Source organism: Perna viridis, chromosome 9, assembly GCF_037379345.1.
Source record: "Perna viridis isolate PV_CMFRI_1.1 ecotype Kerala chromosome 9, ASM3737934v1, whole genome shotgun sequence".
Classification (NCBI taxonomy): domain Eukaryota; kingdom Metazoa; phylum Mollusca; class Bivalvia; order Mytilida; family Mytilidae; genus Perna; species Perna viridis.
Window position 1 is genome coordinate 16,330,340 of NC_142453.1, and position 21,950 is coordinate 16,352,289.

The following is a 21,950-nucleotide window of genomic DNA, read 5'->3' on the forward strand; positions in this document are numbered from 1 at the left end:
TTTAACTTTCGATATACAGTACTAGTGTTTCAAAGAACAATCCGTCATTCACATACATAGGGAGATCTTAAATCAACAATTAATTGAAAAGAAGAAATATCCGAAACTAAAAATATTAATATCTAAATTTGTTATGAAAAAATGTAACATCGATGAAATGAGTTCAGAAAGTTGTCTTTCACATTTAAGGAATTACTTTTATTTTTTTTTCGATCTGTTAGGAAATAACCTTAATCACGTGCAGCAGGTTATTTTTATTTGTGCACCACGATCGTTGAGGTTGTTTCAAATTTTGAAAAAGGAGAGAGTTGTGATTTCACCAAAGTACTTTAATTAAGCCGCATTTTTGCACCTGCCTAACGTTAGGAATTTATGACCTCTGTATACCTTGTTTCGTTTTCACCATTAGTTTATTTTTATGTTTTATGAGTATATAAAGCATTTTTGTCGCTGTACCTGTGTATAACAATGTTTTGGGACCAGCTGCAAATTGCCCTATGGTGTAAGGCTTTCCTCATCGTTCATTGAAGACCAATGGGTGGCCCTACACTGACATTTATTTTCATCCCAGTGAGGTTGTTATCTCTTTGACATATTCACCATATCCATTCTTCTTATAAGTGTAATTAACAAAGGTAGTTGAACTAATTCTATTTAAGGTATTTTGTTTTATAAAATTTTAATATAATACATTGCGAAGCTTTTATGTTACAATCCCAGAAGATCTGATATCTTAGAGGCATTCTTCTCTATTAGTTTGGTTGCAGCTTGACACAGCTGTAAAATAGGAAATTATAATACTTTATAAATACAGCGTAGTTGATTAACGGAAAACATTTATTTTAAATGCAATGACTTTTTAAATTCTCGAAATTCCAATTAATTATCACGTGAAACTCTCTTCATATCATTTTGCAAGTCAGTTTTGGATGAAATTAATGCGACTATTCAAAATGCATGCACTTCGTGTAACTTAATTTACTACATGTATTTGCTCAATACGGTTAGATGGAATATTTTGCCTTTGTAAATACCACTGAATGCATTTTATATTCATCAAATATACACGAAATCCAATCGTGTTTGTATTCTTTGTCTTTTCGATAAATTAGTAAAATAATGCGTCGTAGTTATTATATCTAATGTATCTTTTCAATACTTTGCTTTGTGCAGTTACTAGTATCATATCACAAAAATGTATACATACCTTCCCTCGCAATTGTCTCTTGAGGAATCTAATAATAAATTTTTTGAATACTCTTGTCAACCAACTCATAATCTTTCCAATAATATTCCTCCCCTTAATGTCAACATTCAGGTCCTTTATCCAATCGTTGCATCCGGTAACCGCTAGGGGTCTTTTCCCTGGGTAGATTGAGTAAAATGAATATTGACAATTTTTTGTCCTGAACACATATTATTCATGTTGTAACAGAAGTAATATAGAACTCGTATGGCTACTATAATTTGAATTCGACAGAAACGTCAACACGAAGGAACTATACATTGCATTGTAAGAATCAGGCATATCTTAGCAACGTTTTGATACATGAATTGACATTTCTTGATAATACTTGTAATAGCATTGCATTGAAACCAAACTGCAACTGGAAACCCAAAATGATGAACAGCTAACTCATTTGTTCTCACTCGAACAGAGGCTTTTGGTCAATGAAGAATTAATGCCATACTTCAAAAATCCCAACGAAAAATATGTAAAAATCGGATAATAATAAAGAAAGATAAGTGAAGATGTTTACATTCATCTAGAAAGGACTAAACAAGGTTATGTTTAATCGCACCACAAAAACTATACATCAATTTTAATTTTTAGTTTATGACTTATTAAGGCTATTGCTAGGGACAAAATTGCATTTACGTATACAAAAAAGGATTGTGAGTTAGAATGATTGAATAACCAAAATATGGTTACGAGTGCCGAACGATAAAGTTTAATAAATGAGGGGAATTTTTCCGTGAAAGAGTTTAATTTTTTTTAAGATTAATCGTCAAAAGTATTTCATTTTTCATAAGTCACGATATCGATTAATTATACATGACATCGATTTTCTGATTTTTTCAAATGAAACATTAAATATTGTGATCGACGAATCGATATTCCAGACAATCAGAAACGTCAAACAAAAGTTGAAGTTACTCAAGAAAATGTAGATGTGGCGACGTTATTGTACGCAAATGAAATTTAAAGAAAAAATTGTACATGCATTTCATAGCTATAAAACTTTTCTTAATAGTAAATAATAAAGAATACGAATAAAATCTGTTAAATATCACTCGTCAATAACTTACTTAAAGTTATATTAATGCCAACACCATTAGCCGATGCTGTGATTGAACCATGTGCTCTCAGGGTAAAAAACAAGCTAGCAAAAAAACATAAACACAAAAGACATAAAATCATGATTAAACGAAAAAGAAAAAGAAAATATTCTTTTTCTGAGAGTCGAAACAGGAAACAATGTTTTACATAATACATGCGAAATTTATAGAAAAAAAGTTTCTGAGAATTTCACATAAAATAGAGTTTTAAGTACGTTCGATGAAAATGCACTTTAACAAGAATTTATCACAACTTTATTTTCTAAAATAGCATGTAAATTTCACCTGGAAACATTTTGATGATTTTTTGTAGCAATCTCCAGGTATGACTTAATATGTGTAAATGATAAAAATAATTTAAAAACAAATCATACACCGTTCGACACCATAGAATAAAATAATAAGGAACTCGGTATTATCGTCAGTTATTCATTATTCATTGACAAAATATGGCATGACTTCAGATGATGAGAATTTTTTTTATTTTATCTTCGTACAAGTAATCGGGATTTTTCAATATTTAAAGATCATTTCTTGATATAAAGGTCCAATGCAAAATACTTACACTTTCTTTTTTGCGCTCCAATTAGCTGATGCTTTTACACCAAAGTTTGATAAGTGAACTGTCAAAGTTGACAAAGTTTCTGTTATCCTTACTATCGGTAGAGTGAGGCTCAGAATTTTGATGCTTGAAAATATAGATCAATATACACAGTACGAGATATGTAGCACCAACATGTTATTACATGACTATAAATGATGAAAAGATTGGTTCAATTGGTACTTATGAAAATTTCAGTGTGTACTCAAATATAGTATCAGATATAATCCTATATTATAGGTTTAAATTGATATAAATAATTGGTGAATATATTATTACGATTTTGTTTTTGCCAATCGCCTCTCCATTTACTTATCGTTTAAAATCATTTACATGTTTGTATGTTGTCGTACCAGCACAAAAAGCCCAAAATAACATTGTTTTTGTCTGCAAAACGTTTTATATCCAATGTTTATTATAAGAGGTAGGCGTAGAAAATAATAGCAGTGATAAGACCTACACTGCTACCACTCTTTCCAAAGAAGGGATTGTGGAAAACCATAAATCTGTACTATGCTCTTTTGGTCTCTCTACCAAGGACGATGATTGTGATTTACCGTCTATGTACTGGATTCCGAAACATCACAAGAATCCATACAAACAATGTTTCATAGCTGGATCTGCAAAATGTACCACCAAACCTCTTTCCAAACTTTTAACTTTTGTACTCACAACTGTCTGTCAAAGAGGGTCTACAGTCCTACCACAACACTTGTTACTCCCGTAGTGGTATTAATTCAATGTAGATCCTGAAACATTCGAAAGATCTTTTGGAGACAATCAGTTCAAGACTATTATCTGAATAAAATAGCATTAACACCTATGATTTTTTCAACACTGTATACTTCTATTCCCCATACTCAGTTAAAATCCCGACTTAAAAACATTATACATCGTTGTTTTTCCAAAAAAGATGGTACACCTAGATACAAATATATAGTTCTTGGTAGAGATTCCTCATACTTTGTAAGAAATAATTCCAAATCATCTTCCAAATATACAGAGGAATATGTTTACAAAATGTTGGAATTTTTAATCGACAACATATTTGTCCAGTGTGGTGGACGTGTTTTTTCAACAAACGGTCGGCATTCCAATGGTAACAAATTGTGCCCCTTTACTAACTGACCTATTCCTTCACTCTTATGAGGCTGACTTTATAGCTGATCTGATCAGAAAGATCGAATATTGTGTAGCTAGATCCTTCAATCTCAGTTTCCGCTATATAGATGACGTATTATCTTTAAACAATCCTAATTTCGGGGATTTGATACATCGCATCTACCTAAAAGAATTTGAGATAAAGGATACTACAGACACTGTGAAGTCAGCCTCATATCTTGACCTACACTTAGAAATCGATGGTAAAGGAAAACTATTGACCAAACTTTACGACAAACGTGATGACTTTTCATTCATAATTGTCAACTTTCCTTTCATCTGTGGCAACATCTCTACGGCTCCTGCGTATGGAGTTTTCATATTACAACTCATACGTTATGCCAGAGCTTGCCGAAACAACGCAGACTTTTTGTATCGCGCTAGAACTCTAACAAATAGGCTTCTGGAACAGGGTTATGTTGCTACAAGATTGAAGTCATCACTACAGAAGTTTTATGGTCGTCATCACGAACACGTGGATCGTTATGGTGTATCCATCAGCACCATGAAAACTGATTTATTCAACGGATCATGGTTTTCCTTTCCTCGTTTGTCTACCCCGGACTTGACTTTTTATGAGCAACTCGGCGAGTGTTTCTAGAAAAGCAGAGGACGCTTACCCTACCGGTACACCTGGTCCATGCTCCCATTTTTTAGTGGAGTCCGAGTTGCTCATTTACTTTTGTTACTTTGTATGTATGATTTTAGTTACTTTATGTTCTTTGTTGTGTATGTCTGTTTTCCATGTCTGGTCTTTGTCCCTGGATTACATTCTTTTGATTACCCTATAACCTTGGTTCCCTTGATTACTCTTTCACAACGTCTACTAAAGATGAAAGGACAATACACCAGACATATATATCAAAAGGAAAACACAAACACACACACACATTTACACACACGATATTCACAAAAGAGCAAACGATTTGAATGATAATCGTAAATGAGGAATGTCAAAAACGCCCACGTTAGGAATTTTGAATTGAATTAGTTTCATTCAAAACAAATGTGATTGGGCTAGTCGATGCGTCATGACATGCCGAAATGACTGAATAATTTGCATTCTTTTTTTCTTTCCACTGAGTACAAAATACATAAAATTTTACGGTTATAAAAAATCAGAGAACTTTAGCCTGTGCCTGTGTTTAGAATTAGGTAAAACATACTCAGTAATTTTTGCTATTCCGTAACTTTTATTTGGTATGGGAGGAATCAGTCGGATAAGATCTTTACCGACTAGGCTCTTAATTGCATTTTCGGCTGAAAGAAAAAGAATAATTAAAATACCAGACATTGCTTCATAATTTAAATTTCTTTACATCTACTTTCTTTGGCACTAAGACCTAAACAAAGCAGTCATTAAATGAATGTACATTATTTGCGTTATCATGTTTAGAATTATTTGTTGTTTTATGTTGGTTCAATTGATTACTCTTTTACACACCCTTAGCTGGTGCCTTTTACTATTCTACTGTAATGGCGAGTAGTAACGACGTTGAATACAGAGCTTTGTGTGTTTATAAGTTCTAATATATTTCACATTCAAGACAGGTAATCTTATGGATTTTGAGATTACATCGATAATCTCCCTAGCTTTTCCAGATATTTTGGTAGTCATCTGCTAAGAATATGTTGATTTTTAAGTCTTATTAAAACAACAGCAGATATGCAACTGTTATTGCCATAATTGTTTATAGTTCATTCGTAATAACAAAACACATTTCTATACCTTGATTGAAATTGAATGTTATTGAAGCGTATTTGGGACATGCAGAAAAAAATGTTGCTGTGCTACGGTGAGGAACTATCTTGCCACGGCATGTTACTATCTTGCCTCGGTGTGGCAAGATAGTAACTCGCCGTGGCATGATGATATTGTTTATTCTGAATATCCCTAAAACACTTCCGTTGAATCTATCCATTTTATCCATGCTATATATATATGGTTTAGTCGACGATTATATTTAATTAATCAGCATTTATATGATGTAAAAAAATAATTATACAATGGCTAAAATAACAATATTATGGTAAGGTTTAGGAAAATTTTTAACATACCGGCATTTTTCTTCGGTGTTGATATCCCAACGGAAACTTGGACAACCGCTACAAGTATAATAAGTTGGACACAAGTGATAGCGATCCTCATATCAAATATTTTATATCTGTATCAATAAGATTTTGAAAAATGGATTTCAAAAGCAAGAGGTGGATTGTGAAAATTTTTGTTCCGGAACCTTTATATATCAACAGTTATGTAACAAGTTTTTGCAGAAAAAATAATCTTGTTAACATTTATATACTTCTTATGCATTGTGTATACAGCTTTCCCTTTTTGCAGATTACATATAATCAACAGCCGTATGCTGCAAAAATAGGATACAAGATAACTGTTACAGCTTTTCTAATAAAATCATACATGTAGTTTGCACAAAAAAGTTCAAATGCCAAAAAAAAAAAAAAAAAAAAAAAAAACACCCAACCAAAATGGTTTTTACACGTCATAAAACAAACACAATATATGGAACTAATAACACTAGCATTAAATTTGACCAGATAAAATACTTATTCTCAATGACGATGGTGTTTAAGGTTTTAAGCAGAAATGTAAAACCAATGAATTACTCATGACTCCGCGTAGCGGAGCCTTGAGTTAAGTCTCTTACTAACCGCTGCAAACAGGCCACTTTCCAAGTAAAACGTCGTTTGAAATTCGGGTAACTTTGCAAGATACCTGCATTGTTTAAGAGAGATGGCTGCAGCACCTACAGTGAATTTTGAATGACAGACGCTGTTTCGGAACTTGGAATTACTCGTGTTAATGACTCCAATATTGTGCAACTTTAGTACAGAGTATCATAAATTCAGAAATTATGCAAAAAAATATATCAATACGTTGAAAAATGGTGTCAACTTTCTAAACAAATTATAATCATTCCGAAAATTATCTTTTTGGTTAAATTAATGAACAATTCCTGAAATAAAGGACATTAATCAAAACAGTACTGTAAAGCTCTAATTAAATGCTTCCCGTCATTCTTGTCTACTTCATGCCACTGTTAAAGCATTTTAGGTTTCCATTCCTCATACCTGAGTAATTCTAAAATTACATATTGAGTAGTGTGAATGCATTAAGATGGACCAAAATAATGCACTTCTGCAGGATTCGTATGCGTATCTGTACTTCAGATAAAGACATCAATATTTTGCTAAGAGGTGAATGTACACAAACATGAAAGGACTATGCAAGCCAAGTTATTGATAAACTTACGTCCTTTTACTGTGGAAACGTTAAGTCATTTTTCTGACAACTCAAAATATAAGGCTAAACCAAATACGGAGAAGACAAGATTAAGTTCAAATTTACACAAAATGCAATTTTCATGCCTTCTGACTTAAGACATTACCTTCATTCAGTAAAAAAGGAGGATTGAAATCGCGAACACACGTTCAGTCAAATTCTTTTTTTCACAAGAATGGCAACATATCCGTTGAGACCTTATGTTAAAAATGTATTTCTTTTAACATATATATTTATCTTGGTATTTCAACATTTCATACAGTTTCATGAAATCCGTTTGTGAATTTAAGTCGGAATATTGCATGATCAATCATTATTTCTCACATGTCGCTATGATGAATAATTTAGTTACTTACATTACCACTTGCGTAATATTTAAATGTATAAGATGATTGTACTAAAAGCGATGTTTATCGCTTGCTGTTTATATTTAGAACGGCAAAAATATAGAATGAGGTTTTCAAGGTTCTAAAAAATACTTGGGTTTTATTATCATGACCGCAAAAAATTGATATAATAGTTCACAAAGGTTTAATGGTTGAAATTTTTTTTTCCCTATTTTTCCAATGTTTCTTTTTATTTTTAAGAGTAATCAAGGGAACCAAGTTTATAGCGGTAATCAAAAGAATGCAATCCAGGGACAAAGACCAGACATGGAAAACAGACATATACAACAAAGAAAATACAGTAAATAAAATCATATATACAAAGTAATAAAAGCAAATAAGCAACTCGGACTCTACTAAAAACTGGAAGTATGGACCAGGTGAACCGGTAGGGTAAGCGTCCTCTGATTTTCTAGAAACTTCCGCCGAGTTGCTCACAAAAAGTCAAGTCCAGAGTTGACTAAAGAGGAAACGAAAACTATGACACGTTGAACAAATTAGTGTTCATGGTGCAGATGAAAACTATAATAGATAAAATCAATCTAAAACGGTTTCATGTACACAAGAAGACCTTATGAATAAACATTAACATGTATAATCAAACAATACAGGAGTTATATCCCTTGAAATATTATACTTCAGTTTTTTTCAGATTTATATATCGAGAACCGAAAGTTGTAGAAAAATGGGACCTTCATTAATGATCTTTGTTCCCTTTGTTCCCTGTGACCTTTCATTTGTATACAAGGTCAAAGGTGATAGAGTGCTAGAAGGTCTCTCACTGCAAACGTCAGATCTTGATATTAAGAAAACTATAAGCAGTAAGTGCATACATACAGTGTATAAAATGACCCTCTCGATAAGCCCTACATTTTGAGACAAAATCTGTCAAACCTTTTGTTAAAAAGTTATGACAATTTAAATGTTTGCAGAATTCGATTCGTGACCTTGACCTTGTAAGTTTTATCCTAAGACGTATGTTGGTAGTTTCGTGTCTCTACGACTACTGGTTCTCGAGTTTGTTATTGCATCATAATTTAATAATCATTCTGTTCAAAATGAGCTAGCCAATTACCCAAATCATTTTATAATTTTGTTGCATATGTTCTGTAAATTATCATACAGTTTTCAGATTTGAGATATCTTGTCTTGTTTGGATCATTTGAAAATTCAGTTTGCAGCGCGAGGGTATATATTTCAAGTTTCACAATAGACACACACATGATCTGTACACAAAATAAAAGATCTGCTCAAGTACAACTGTTTGACAAAATACCAAGAACCAATATAAAAAAAACAACAATACTACAACTTAAAGTTATCATATTTTCCAATGGTTTAAACATTTCATCAATACCTATTTATAGATTTGATATTGCATTATTTTTTCAACGTCGTCGAAATGGGTTATGTGATGTATCATTTTAAAGGTTTAAATGAGCATATTTAAAATAAAATCAGAGTTTCAACCATGAGAAGTCATGCATGTTCAAAGAGTAGGGTCATACAGTGCAAACAATAAAGTTTTTAGAGGGTAAGGGTGTTGCATATCAAATGAAAGATATTAAAGCGTACATCCGAAATATCCATGTTTCGTCACGAAACAATTGACTTGGATAAGGTCAGTGAGTTCAAAAGCTTAAGTATTTTATATAGTTTGATCGTCGCATATCAAATTAAAGGTCATAACGTGTAAATCACAAATATCAATTTTGTTATACAGAAAAAGAACCCAGTTGGGGTTAATAAGTGCAAAATGCTAAAGTTCACAGAAAGTAGGGTTGTTGTATATCAAATGAAAGGTAGTCAAGTTTCCATTTCAAAATTCATGACAGAAACATCGACTATTGCATTTGACAAGGTCACTAAGTGCAAAAATTCAAACTGTTGTAGAAGGTTAGCATGTTATGTATCAAACCAAGTGTCTTAACGTGTATATTACAAAGAATTATTTTAGTTTGATGTTTGTATCAAGTCTCAGGACACGAATATACTAATTTTCATCCTTGAATGTATATCCAATTGTGAACGTGATAAAGAAATATGCATGAATTTAATAAATCAAATGTTAAGATGTAACATCATAACGGTTACATAAATACATTGGTATGATAAACCATGATATGAGAAAGGATCTAACTTAAATGTCAGTAACGCATTTAATAATGTTAGATTTGTAATTGTGTAGTATTGTCCTGCTGTTTGCTAACAAGAATTTCCGAGTTTTTCTATTCTCAGATTTGGTCATGTTAAGAGAGCAGCATATTGCATTAGTTATACACGCTTGAATGAATTTTAATCAGGACTGGTCTACAAATATAAAAGTCGTCATATGACGCCTTACAGATAACAGAAAACTCGTATCAATAACGCACGATTAAACTAATTTAGCTATATACTACAAATGTTCCATAAATGACTGGCTATGTTTTTTGTCATGTAGAATGTGAGCAATAATAAACCATATTCTGATCAAAATGTCATTTTTAAAATGAAAATGATGCAAACTATAATTAACAGACAAAGGAACCAACTCATCCAAAATGCAAAAATCAGTTAAAAATTTAGTAAGCTCCATCAAAAACATCCCTCCTAGAAAAAAGGTGGCGTACAAAAAGGCATAATATAAGTTTATGTACAAACATTTATGATAAGCAAAGAACAGACTTAAACACGGTTACATGTTTAGACTATAAAGGGTGGGTGCAGAAAATCTCGAACTGATGATGATAATTATGAAGGTGATAGAAATAGATACATTTGATTGGCTATTGAAATTGGCTGGTAAAAAATCTTAATATAGAACAATTGGTTGCCTTAAATCTGACAATATTGCTCGAAACTTCACACCTATTTTAATATTTTAATGAATGGCGGCATAAATCAATATCGAATACTAATTTTCAAGATAAAACACAAATTCAGGATTACGCTTGGACCTTGGCATTCTGTTACAAGAAGATATTATACTTAAAGGGACAAGATATTGATACCCAAGTGTTAACGTTCATCGTCATATATGTTATACAATTGGAAATCATATATCCTATGTCAAATATTGGTAAAAATACCGAAGCGTCAGTAGCTGGATAATTTCAATGGCAAATTGTAGTGTAATTTCATTTCTTTCAACTAACTGTACATATATGATTTTCAGTGAAATGTTGTTTAAAAAATAAATGTCATTCCCTCGATATAATATGTCATTCCCTCGTGGCTCCGACGGAGCAGTGTAGCGAATAGAGTCGTCACATTCTGAGACGTTTGTATTATATTGATATATGCTCTTTTATCTCTGCACGGTGTCAGCTAGTGACGTCCATAATCTGCAAACGCGTTTCGCATATTGCAATCTTTTATTTGATGATAAAAAAAATCCAAAACAAAAGCAAAACAAATCAAGCATACGAAATTATAGAATACGGACATGGCCAATTGCTGTTTACGGGGGCTTTTGATTATATGGTAATTTTCTTTTTGAATTAGGTAAAAACTTTTATGGATATATGTCAGTCATATATGTAGAATGCAAGTTAACTATGAACAGAATTCGGAGTTAGTTCAGCACAAAGTTGCGCCTGCAAGTTTTTTATTCTACAATTACCCGACAAATTGACCATATGCATTCAAAATCATCAGTATAAGAATTTTATCGAAGGGATATTGAATACACTAAATATGGATAAAATTCTAACAACAAAATTCTGACTTTAATATTTTTCTTAAGTGAATGTAAAAATATTTAGAATCAAAACGACACAAATAACTTTGATATATCTTTTTTAAATACATATAATATTCAAAATCAAAATGAACTATTATACTCCTTGAGAAGTTTAGGTTTCCCGCACGCACGATACCCAAACGCACGCTAACCGCTCAAAAAATGCACGATAAACGAACGCTCCTATCGTGCGTTTAAAAGCACCATAGACGAACAATCATATCGTGTGTTTAAACGCACGATAGACGAACGACAAAAAATAATAATATTGACATATACAGAAGACAGAAAAAATTTAAAAAAATAAAATTAATGAAATTATATGAATTAATAAAAGCAAAAAATATAAAAATAATAGTTAAATCAAGAATATAATCAAAATGTAAAAATAAACGAACGCTTCTGTCGTGCGTTCAAACGAACTGTTCTATCGTGCGTTTTACCGAACACAAAACGATGTGTAAACGCAGGAACGTTTGAAGGAGTGTAATTACATTTATATTGGAATGAATTAATTTGAGATAAATACTGTAATCTGATAGATTACAACAATTTTATCATATCTCAATGGATAAAAAAAAATATTGACACGCCCCTATTCAGTTAAATTCAGAGCTACTTTTTCCATGTTTAAAGATAAAAATATGTTTTAAAATTAATTGATAAGAATTGTTTATGATAAAAATTTTGTCTATTGAAAAATAACATAAATTTTCCATGTGCATATTTTTTTTGCACTTCGCGCAATAAACAATATGCACGTGGAAAATTATGTTATTTTTCAATAGACAAAATTTTTATTATTGCCTATTCTTAAATAATCTAAAAACAGCATATAACTAAAGAATATGGTCAAAGGGGAACAATTTATGTTCACAATTTTATGACTTTACAAGTCTTGCCGCGTTCAACTTTCATACAATCTCAAATGATCCAACAATGTCTGAACTAGTCTGAACAGAAAACAAAACAGCTGGTCATGTTTATTTGAAAGGACTGAATCCGTCTTACATCTGTCGAAGTGAAAACAATCTTGTAGTCTTAAAAAGTCTTAAAATTTGGAATTGAAATCGATCTTACTCTCTTACATGGTCTTGATATTTGTTTTGTTAAGATTTTTCAGAATATTTTAAGACGGCTAAGATTGTGTTAAGATCGAAATGGCCGTTTAAGACTTAAAATTCAGTACTAGTCTGGCAAATAAAATACCCGGATCTAGATAGCATTGATATACTACTTCATCATTCCATCGGGAAAAAATCATCATACGATTATTATAGGAAGTTTGACAACACTTAGATTTTTATTAATTAAATCATTTATAGTCTGCAATAATGTAGCATTTGAACATGAACCCTACAATTATTCGATAATCTATTTATATGATGTCTGTGATGTGTATCATAGTTAGATAGTATAAACATTCCAGACCACTTGAAAACATAAAGAACGTCGTGAACATGTACATTGAACACTGTCCACTTATTTAACTTTCGATGCTGGATTAGAAATGAGCGACTTTTGTTAGCCTTGGAGTCCGATCAGCTTCAACTTACACTCAGTTCAAAAGATCAAATAGCATCAGGGACCTTCGTTTACTGAGTCAAGCTTACGTACTGTGTAAGGACTTCTATTCGTGAATATCAGTTTTTGTGGGTAAGGAAAGAAACACAAGTTCGTGTTTTTTTTTAATTCGAGGTTTTTAGTATATAAATAAAGTGTTGCTATACGTTACCTTGTAGCTTATATTGGAGGTATATTGGAATTGTTGAATATTGCATAGAAACGTATTCCTCTTTATCTGACAAAAATGAGAATGACATTTTTAAACTACTTGAAGTCAACGTGTTTATCATTCAACAAACGTATATAGGTTTTGCTTTACTAAGTGAAGCTTACGTACTGTATAAGGACTTCTATTCGTGGATACCACTTTTGATGGAAACCCAAGTATGTAGATTCTTGAATTAGTGGATTTTAGGTTTTCAGTATAGAAACCAACAGAAATCTTCTTTTGGCTTACGCACGAAAACAATGAAAATTGGTACCCCAAGAACAGCAGTACTTTTGTAGTATATATGTCCGTGTATACGAAACTCATTTAGAATATAAATTATACAATTTTATTTATGGAGGCGTTAAAAATGAAAAAAAAGAAATGATGAAACAAACAGATAAACAGACAAATTAATAACCCACAAACTCGAACTCTGAAAGTTTTAAAAGCACAGCATCATTATTGTCTACAAATCAACATAATCTTCTGAATGCGAATGAAAACTAACTTAGAACCTATAAAATTTCGTATGATGTAAGCAATTTTCTAATGATCACACCGAACTCGGACCGGTTACAAAATAAATCTGAAAGTCTTTGAACCTCAATCCTTGGAAATTCCTTTAACTCGAGCACATTTCCACGGACTCTTGGAGTTCGAGATACTGAGGTTTGACTGGAGGGAGAGAGAATGGATTGAACTTCAAGATTACCGAATTTACACACAACAGTCAACAGTTTAAGAAAGGTAATCCACAAAAGAGAACATCTTTTAAAAAAATCTTTATTCATTCATAGTTAGTAAGCTTTCGTATCATAATTTATTTTAACCTATGGATTATCTGATTCCCAATGAATAATTCATCATTTCATGAACTCATAGATCGTAACGATGTATCCATCTGCACTATGGGAACTGATTTGATTGATGTGTTATAGTTTTCAATTCCTCTTTCATCTACCCCAGCTTCACATTTTATGAGCAACTCGGTGGATGTTTCTAGAGAAGCAGCGGACGCTTACCCTACCGCTGCACCTGGTGAATGCTCTCAGTTTTTATTGGAGACCGAGTTGTTCCTTTACTTTTGTTACTTTGTATGTATCATTTGGTTATTATATGTTCTTTGTTGTGTGTGTGCCTGTTTACCGTGTCTTGTCCTTGTCTCTGGAGTACATTCTTTTGATTTCCGCTAAAATCTTGGTTCGCTTGATTACCCTTTTGTAATACACATCATAACATGGATAATGGAAAATTGTTACAAATTATTGTGTGTCTTGAAATGATAAATAGATCACCTGATTTTAATGTATATACAATCAATACAATATGAACATATCGCTATCCAGTTGTTAAAGATGCTAGAATGTCGTATGTAATTGAAGAAGATATGTGATCCACATAAATGTTTCAATTTTAGTTAAACACATATTTTGTTTAATTTATTAGATAAACGTAACAAAACCATCTTTCTAGTCTAAATCTTTACTTAAAATGTAAGGAAAAATTGTGAATCTATAACCAAAAGCATAACTCATTTAATTGAATTGAAGACCTATACTTAAATAAGGTTATCGCAGTGCTTCGTTAACTTAATTTTCTCCCAAATAATTCCTCTACTTATATGTGTTAACATAGAATAGATACTGCTGTCTCTTTGTATTTTTTAGGTTGGAACAAAATACATAAATCTACCTGAGCCTACACTTAGTTGGAGTAATCTTCAGCGTACATTACTTTTCTTGACCGTTGGACTTTCTGTATATACCGTTGAATGTAGTTTTATGCTTCGTTGGAATTTCACTGTTTGAAAAACATTTTGTGAACCTGAATGAATATATTTCGGAATTAAGTAAGTGCCAAAAGTTTCCTTTAATTTGTTTAATATACATAAATTTGGCATATTTCGCTGCCTTTAATAATTATTTTCATAAATAACTGAAGGTTTTTGAGCATCATCTATCATTTATACAGTGATTCTAAATGTTGCTGTAAACACCACATATATATACCCATGATGATTGCCTTATTCTAACATACGTTTATATTCAGTCTTTGTAAACTTTTAGCTAAAATGTGATCTGCATTTTTTAGTCATGTTTCAATGGGTATTATGATGTATATACGAATTCATTATTTAAATGTTGAATGCCGTGAAATTTCACTGATGAATTATTGTCTTATCGATGCACGTTAGGTAACGATCGATGACAAATATTTTACAGACAAAATCAAGAAAATGCAAAGTATCTTAGGCGTTTTAAATGATAAAGGGATTGGATGTAACGGAAGCGGGATATGATTGATAAATCTGAATATTGTAATGAATTGATATATTAATGCTAGCGGCTACAGGTATTATTAAATCACAATCCACTGTCAGATGCAGTTTTAGACTACGAACTAATAAACAGAAATGTTTTCTGCATAGTATAATCGTATCCTTCATCAAAATAGAAAAAAAAAACATCTGGTACAGTGGAAGTCTATATATAGTCTAACAAGACAGCTGTTTAAACTTTTCCTGTTAATTTACATATGTCAAAAATACCCAAAGGGACCATGAAGGCGAAAGCGATGGTATCATTGGATACATATTGAATAAGAAAAATAAGTAAGATCAATAATCAAGAAGAAAAATACCGATAACAGCAGAAAAGTTTGCCCATTTGCGACAAGTAAATAGTTACATTTTTTTTTCTTGCTTGCTATTTAATTAATCTATATTATATTTTGAACACCTTTATACGTGCATAATATTTATTTATTAATGTTTACATACTGTTCGAAAAGAAGACCACTTGTTTGATCAGGTCTTCGCTACAAGACATTATTTTATATTAAATGTCCAGAAAATGACGACCAATGACCTCCATAGATGCCACCATTCCTTAACATTTCAATGAATACCTCATCTCCGGGTGACAGTTGAATGGCTGCAGTGACAGCACCAGCAGCATAATTCAGTGATCCGTATATCTTCGAATGATGTGCATTGTTTACCACCAGAACACACCACGCAGTTTTCTTACAATGGTATGACATTATAGTTGCAGAAAAGCTGTATAGACCGGCTTTTTTTACTTGAAAGACACCAGTATCTTTGTTGTATCCAGAGCCGATATTCAACCAAACTGTCTCGAATGGTACTTTGTCCCCCGTCTTAAAGCATTTTGAGACCTTTCGAGCGGCTGAAAATGCAATTTTGTCGCCTGCAATTAAAAACAAGATATATTGGTCTTTCGAAATGGTAGGTTTATATTGTTATATTATTGTACATGTGCTTTAAGTTCAGGACATTTTACTTCTCAATATTATTAACATTATTTAAATGCAATTATATTTTTTCATTAATTTTGCTTGTACAAATCTTTAAACAGGCTACTGTGAATGTACTATTGTTCGTGGGGTACCAATTTCGTGATTTCATGGGTGTATCAGATCATAAAATTCGGTTCCTAACTAGGAGATTCCCATTGCTGCCTATGCTGCAAATCACAAAACCACGAATTCAAGAATCCATTACCTTTATATTTCTTAATCCTGGAAAATTGGTATCCATGAATTAAATTACTTTCACAGTATCTACAAAATTTACCTTTATTCCGTCAAACTACCGTCATAGTTAAGCATGAACTGGCTGTTTGAATGAAAATATATTATCATGGCGAATGAGGTAAAACAGGAAAGTTAACGATTTTGTATTTCAATTAAATGTGAGGCACACAATATTAAATTTAAAATACTTAAACAAGGCATATTTTGGCTCTTACTCAATTGTGACAAATAAAACATTTCGATTGAAAAAGGCAGACGTAACCATTTCATTAACTTGTGGAATTATGTTTACTCTGTAAAGGCAAGTCCTTTTTTTAATAAAGACTTCGTCCATAGCAACATAGCTGTGCACCGTAAACAAGGGAGTTGGGTCCATTATAGGCACAGCCTAAACTCGTATGCTTCATTGACTAAACAAAAACCATAATAGGCTCTGTACGTAGACTAATCTGAGACCACGATAAAGGATACAGAAAATTTTGTTTCTTCTTTCAAGTCAGGTAGTGCGTTGTTATTATTTCTAAAAGGATTATCTGCCATATATTTTAGCCTTATTTGAACAATGATAATTAAAAATCCATACCTGCTATATAATCATCACGTGTATTTCATTCCTATAAAGTATGGTTTCTTTGCAAAGCAAAATATTTTAGTTGTACCCGAAATTAGCAAAATGAATCTGCAAAGTTTTTAAGGATGATATGAGTTTAGTTTTTGCCTATGAGGGACGGAGCTGAATATTGCTTGTTATGGGTGATGTTTCGACCAATGTGAATATTCAAGAACTCCCATGACACAAACTGTGCGTATGCATTATATTTCAAACTATCACTTCCTCACTACATTCATTATTTTCTTAAATACTTCACTTCCAAAGATACAATGTTGAGTCATTAATTTTTAGATTCGATCACTGATGCATATTCATAAAGAGACGTCACCTCATGAAACATACCATGCATAATTTTTGCTATAGATATTGCATTCAGTTTTGTCGAGAAGCATTTTAAATCCACTTACAGCATTTTTCTACTTTCTCCCTCAGGTTGTGCAATGACAATAGCAATTTTCTAGCTGCTGGGGGAATTTCATCAGTTGGTTTAGGCACATAGTAGTGGTCATGATGGTCCTTTCGATACTCGGAACTTGTTACATATGTTGGTTGCTCAAGAAGAACGATAAATGTGACGCAAAGTATAATGAGCTTCATTGTCGTCCTAAAATGTGAAAAACAAACAATAATCTCAAAACAATGGCAAAAACAATACCATAGCTCTGCCTAAACACTGTCATGGTGGGCAATTTCTCAGACAAATACTATATACAAGGAGTGTGCCATACAAATACAGTTTAACTAATTCAATCGTACTGTAGTAAAAAGTTATTGATATGATTTTTGATTCATATTTCCGGAATTTACGACACACCAATATAATTTTTTAAACCTTATTGATCATATTCCCTGTAAATTTACAATTTTCATATACTGCATTGATCGATCAAATCTTAACATGCATTGTTAAAAATCATCAACAAAAATATAAAAAAAGTTGCTTTCAGACTATCGTTCAAAGCAGAACTATAAAGGTACGCTACAACGGGTTTCAATTACCGTAAAAATGGACTGTGTTTATCTACACTATGTTTATGAAAAAGTGACAATCTAAACAAAAAGAAAGATTAAACTGGGGAAAAAATAATCTCGACTTATCTCGCAAACCCAGGGTCTAAAACTACCACAATTTTCAAACGAACCATCTTGTTTGTGCCCTAAATCAATATTCTAAGCATGAAAATAAAAATGTAGTAGATAAACTTAAAAGTTACCTTTAATATTTTCCTTTCAATACAGTTCAGAAAAAATGTCACCCTCTATGCTTTATATCATCCCTGATGAACAATGCATTTAGGTCAACGGAAATATAAAAAAAGGATTTCACTACCTTAATGAGAATCATTTTTGCGCCAATTCTAGTTTTTACTGACGCTTGAAATTAACATATATCGATTACTACTATTTAATACAAATCTTATACGAGTAGGTGTGTGTAGATCATGTTGTTACTAACGAGCATGAATTTTGTTGCATTACTGAAATTTATTTGAAATTTAAAAAATAAACAGTTCAACAACAGGTTTTAGAAGGACTTATTTCAATCATTCGCAAGAAAATGCTTTTCAAAATTCACAATTTCAAAGATGTGAGAAAGTATTGCAAGTCAACAACAAATAAAATCTGGAAAATACTGATTCTTACATAGATACGTACTTTAAGGAGATAGACCTAGGGTAAGGGACACAACTCTAAAAAATCATTGGAATGTTTGTATTCACCATTTGTAAGCATCAAAGTAACTTGGAATGATTTCATTCTGTTTCAAATGAAAGTTGAAAGACTTTAGTGAAATTGAATGCGATACAAACATATCACTAATTTCATGAGTTATACCTCCTTAAAATGAGAGAGAAAGGATGAAACTGGATGACATATTTTTGTTTTTGCTACACGTATGAATCAATTCCAATTTAGCCGATTTGATAAGGAAGAAACTGAAGGCATTTTATCATTACATGTCTTTCCTTAATTAATTTATGACTATTTACAATGAAACCTGTGCAAACGAGATTATAACCTTATCTGAAAATCAATCTGCCAAAATCAGACTCACGTTTTTAGTCACATTACATAAATAATGTATTTTAAACTTTGATAAGCCGGATACCTGTTCTAACCGTTTTAAAGTAAAAAGGGATTCAGTTTAGAAAGGTTCACTGTATATATATAACTTAAGGTTATCCAATTAGTCAAACATAATATCAACATTATTCATCATTATGGCGTTATTTGTTCACTTTGAAATAACTTTACTTATTTTTTGAAGGTGAAAAATAAATCTTTTCCTTAATTTCAAAATCTTGTTCTTCTTTTTAACCAGTTAATCTTTCATTCAAAAGCAACTTTTAAATACTATAGAAAATTCTATGTTTATATATTTTTTAATACTGAATGAAACGATATACATAATTACAAAGATTTTAAATAAATAATAAATACTGCTGTTGTCCGAAAGAATCGTCATTTCAAACACCTGCTACATATAGGCAGAGACATTTAAATCATTGAACATCATAACAAATCTAAGACAAGACTGTGTATATCTATTCATAGATTATTTAAAACTATATAAGAATAAATTTTGCACTTCAAACTATTTTAAAATGAATGCGTTTTCAAGCAGTAGTACATAATAATTTATTTAACTGAACATTTTTCTGGCCTACCTGATTAATATTTTCACAACCATATAGACGTTATATAGTTGTTGAAGTCGTCTGCCTTAGCATATTTAATTTTTCAAGTATGACATTTGTGTAACAGTTGGGGAAGAAGTTTTCTTCTTACATTTTGCGGATTACTGTTTACATTATTATCTTGTGTCATTAAGGACTGGCGCGCAGATACATAAAATGCCAATCAGTCATGCATAAAAACAACAACATTCATCATTACGACGTCATTTGTTCTCTTTGAAGTAACTTTTTTTTATTTTTCGAAGGTAAAAAGTAAATCTTTTCCTTTATTTCAAAACCTTGATCTTCTTTCTGACCAGTAAATGTTTATTTTATTTAATCATATCAGTCAGTTATACCAATTCCAATGATTTTACATTATAATTTTTTAAGCTCTGGAGCAAGGGGCTTCCGACTGTACAGTTTAATGAAATTTAAACAAATGACCATCATAAAGTTACTTCGTAATTTTATTTTCGATTTCTCGATTAATAAACAAATAATACAGAAATTAAAAAAATCATGTCATACCTTAGGATAATCAATTTTTTCATAACATGCATATTTGTAACCATCTGTTTAATGCATATTTTAAAACCGATATTACGAGGAAATGATGACATGATAAGATATAATTTATTCCAAAAAAAGATATAAAATCGATGTCATATACGTACAAAAAAGATTAAAAGAAAACTAAATACAAAATGAAGTATATACCATGTATAATCCGGAAGCAGAATCAAATCATGACATGATCTAAATTCAGGTAGAAAATTGAATTTTGAAAATGTATACGGCTTAAAAACTTTTAATTGCGAGCATAAAAAAAACAAATGAAATAAACAAAAATAAACAACGAAAAAAAAAAAACAAACAAACAAACAAACAAACAAAACAACAAAAACCAACAAAAACAACAAAAACATAAACCAAAAAACCAACCCTCCCTACCCCCCCCCAAAAAAACAAAACAAAACAAAACGGAAATCTGCTTTTTTAAATTCATTTCGATAGACAACAAAATGACATTTAAAAGGTTATGATGAGAGCGACAACTCTGATATATACTTGAAGGTTTTCAATACAGTTTTATTTCACAGAATATTGCTTGAAATTAAATTACAGTAAACTTTACCACAGCCAGAAGTTCTTTGGGCAGGTTTTTGTTTGTCCATAGTTATGACTTAGAGTAGGGGTAGGAGCCAAGAGTCGTTAGAGTCGGACGTAAGAGTCAAGAGTCAATATTAAGGGGTCAAAAGAAAGGAATAAGGGGGTAAAGAAGCAAACATAGCCTCAAAAGGTGGGGTTATAGTATGGAAGGAATATCAGCGAGAAGACTGCAATAAATAGTCCACAAACGCATCCTGTCCAGCAAAAGACAACCTTAGAAAGACAGAATCAATGCAAACTGGTTTATCGGACTACGATACTTTAATGACAGAACTACACCAATATGCTTTGAGGAAGGAAAACCAAGATACTGTGATGAATGGACTATGCCAAGATCCTTATACTACGCCAATCGATCCAGGATGAAACTCAAGAAAGCTTGACCAAGGACTCAGCTGAACAAAACTTTTTCATACATCCGAAAGACGATCCCTTTGCTTTCGACGTACCCAAAGGATACTTGGACGATCATTTCATGATGTGGTCATAGCAGGACCCACCGGAAGTGGAAAAACGATATTTGTATGTCGATTCGTACAAAACGTGAATAACATGATGATGCCTAGACCCGATCGAATAACGTGGTGCTTCGATGTGTACCAGACCATTTATGGAACCATAGAGGATATCGACTTTATACA

The 21,950-nt window shown here is 31.8% G+C and overlaps 2 protein-coding genes across 4 annotated transcripts; both read right to left on the minus strand.

Annotated features, from left to right (window-relative positions):
• Positions 1 to 695: 695 nt before the first annotated feature.
• LOC148606962 (uncharacterized) lies at positions 696 to 6,727 on the minus strand. Its single transcript, XM_088546614.1, has 6 exons — positions 6,161 to 6,727; positions 5,269 to 5,362; positions 2,906 to 3,028; positions 2,311 to 2,384; positions 1,208 to 1,365; positions 696 to 777 (listed from the first exon to the last, which is right to left on the minus strand). The coding sequence occupies exons 1-6, from the start codon at positions 6,249 to 6,251 to the stop codon at positions 709 to 711; spliced, it is 609 nt and encodes a 202-aa protein (XP_088402740.1). The 5' UTR covers positions 6,252 to 6,727; the 3' UTR covers positions 696 to 708.
• A 9,302-nt stretch (positions 6,728 to 16,029) lies between these two features.
• LOC148606963 (cerebellin-3-like) lies at positions 16,030 to 20,727 on the minus strand. Of its 3 annotated transcripts, none has more exons than XM_088546724.1 (3): positions 20,668 to 20,727; positions 17,866 to 18,062; positions 16,030 to 16,499 (listed from the first exon to the last, which is right to left on the minus strand). In XM_088546724.1, the coding sequence occupies exons 1-3, from the start codon at positions 20,709 to 20,711 to the stop codon at positions 16,123 to 16,125; spliced, it is 618 nt and encodes a 205-aa protein (XP_088402850.1). In that variant the 5' UTR covers positions 20,712 to 20,727; the 3' UTR covers positions 16,030 to 16,122. The 3 variants fall into 3 exon arrangements, with proteins under 3 accessions (XP_088402850.1, XP_088402851.1, XP_088402853.1); XM_088546725.1 differs by lacking the exon at positions 20,668 to 20,727 and adding an exon at positions 20,128 to 20,275; XM_088546727.1 differs by lacking the exon at positions 20,668 to 20,727 and adding an exon at positions 18,673 to 18,750.
• Positions 20,728 to 21,950: the final 1,223 nt, after the last annotated feature.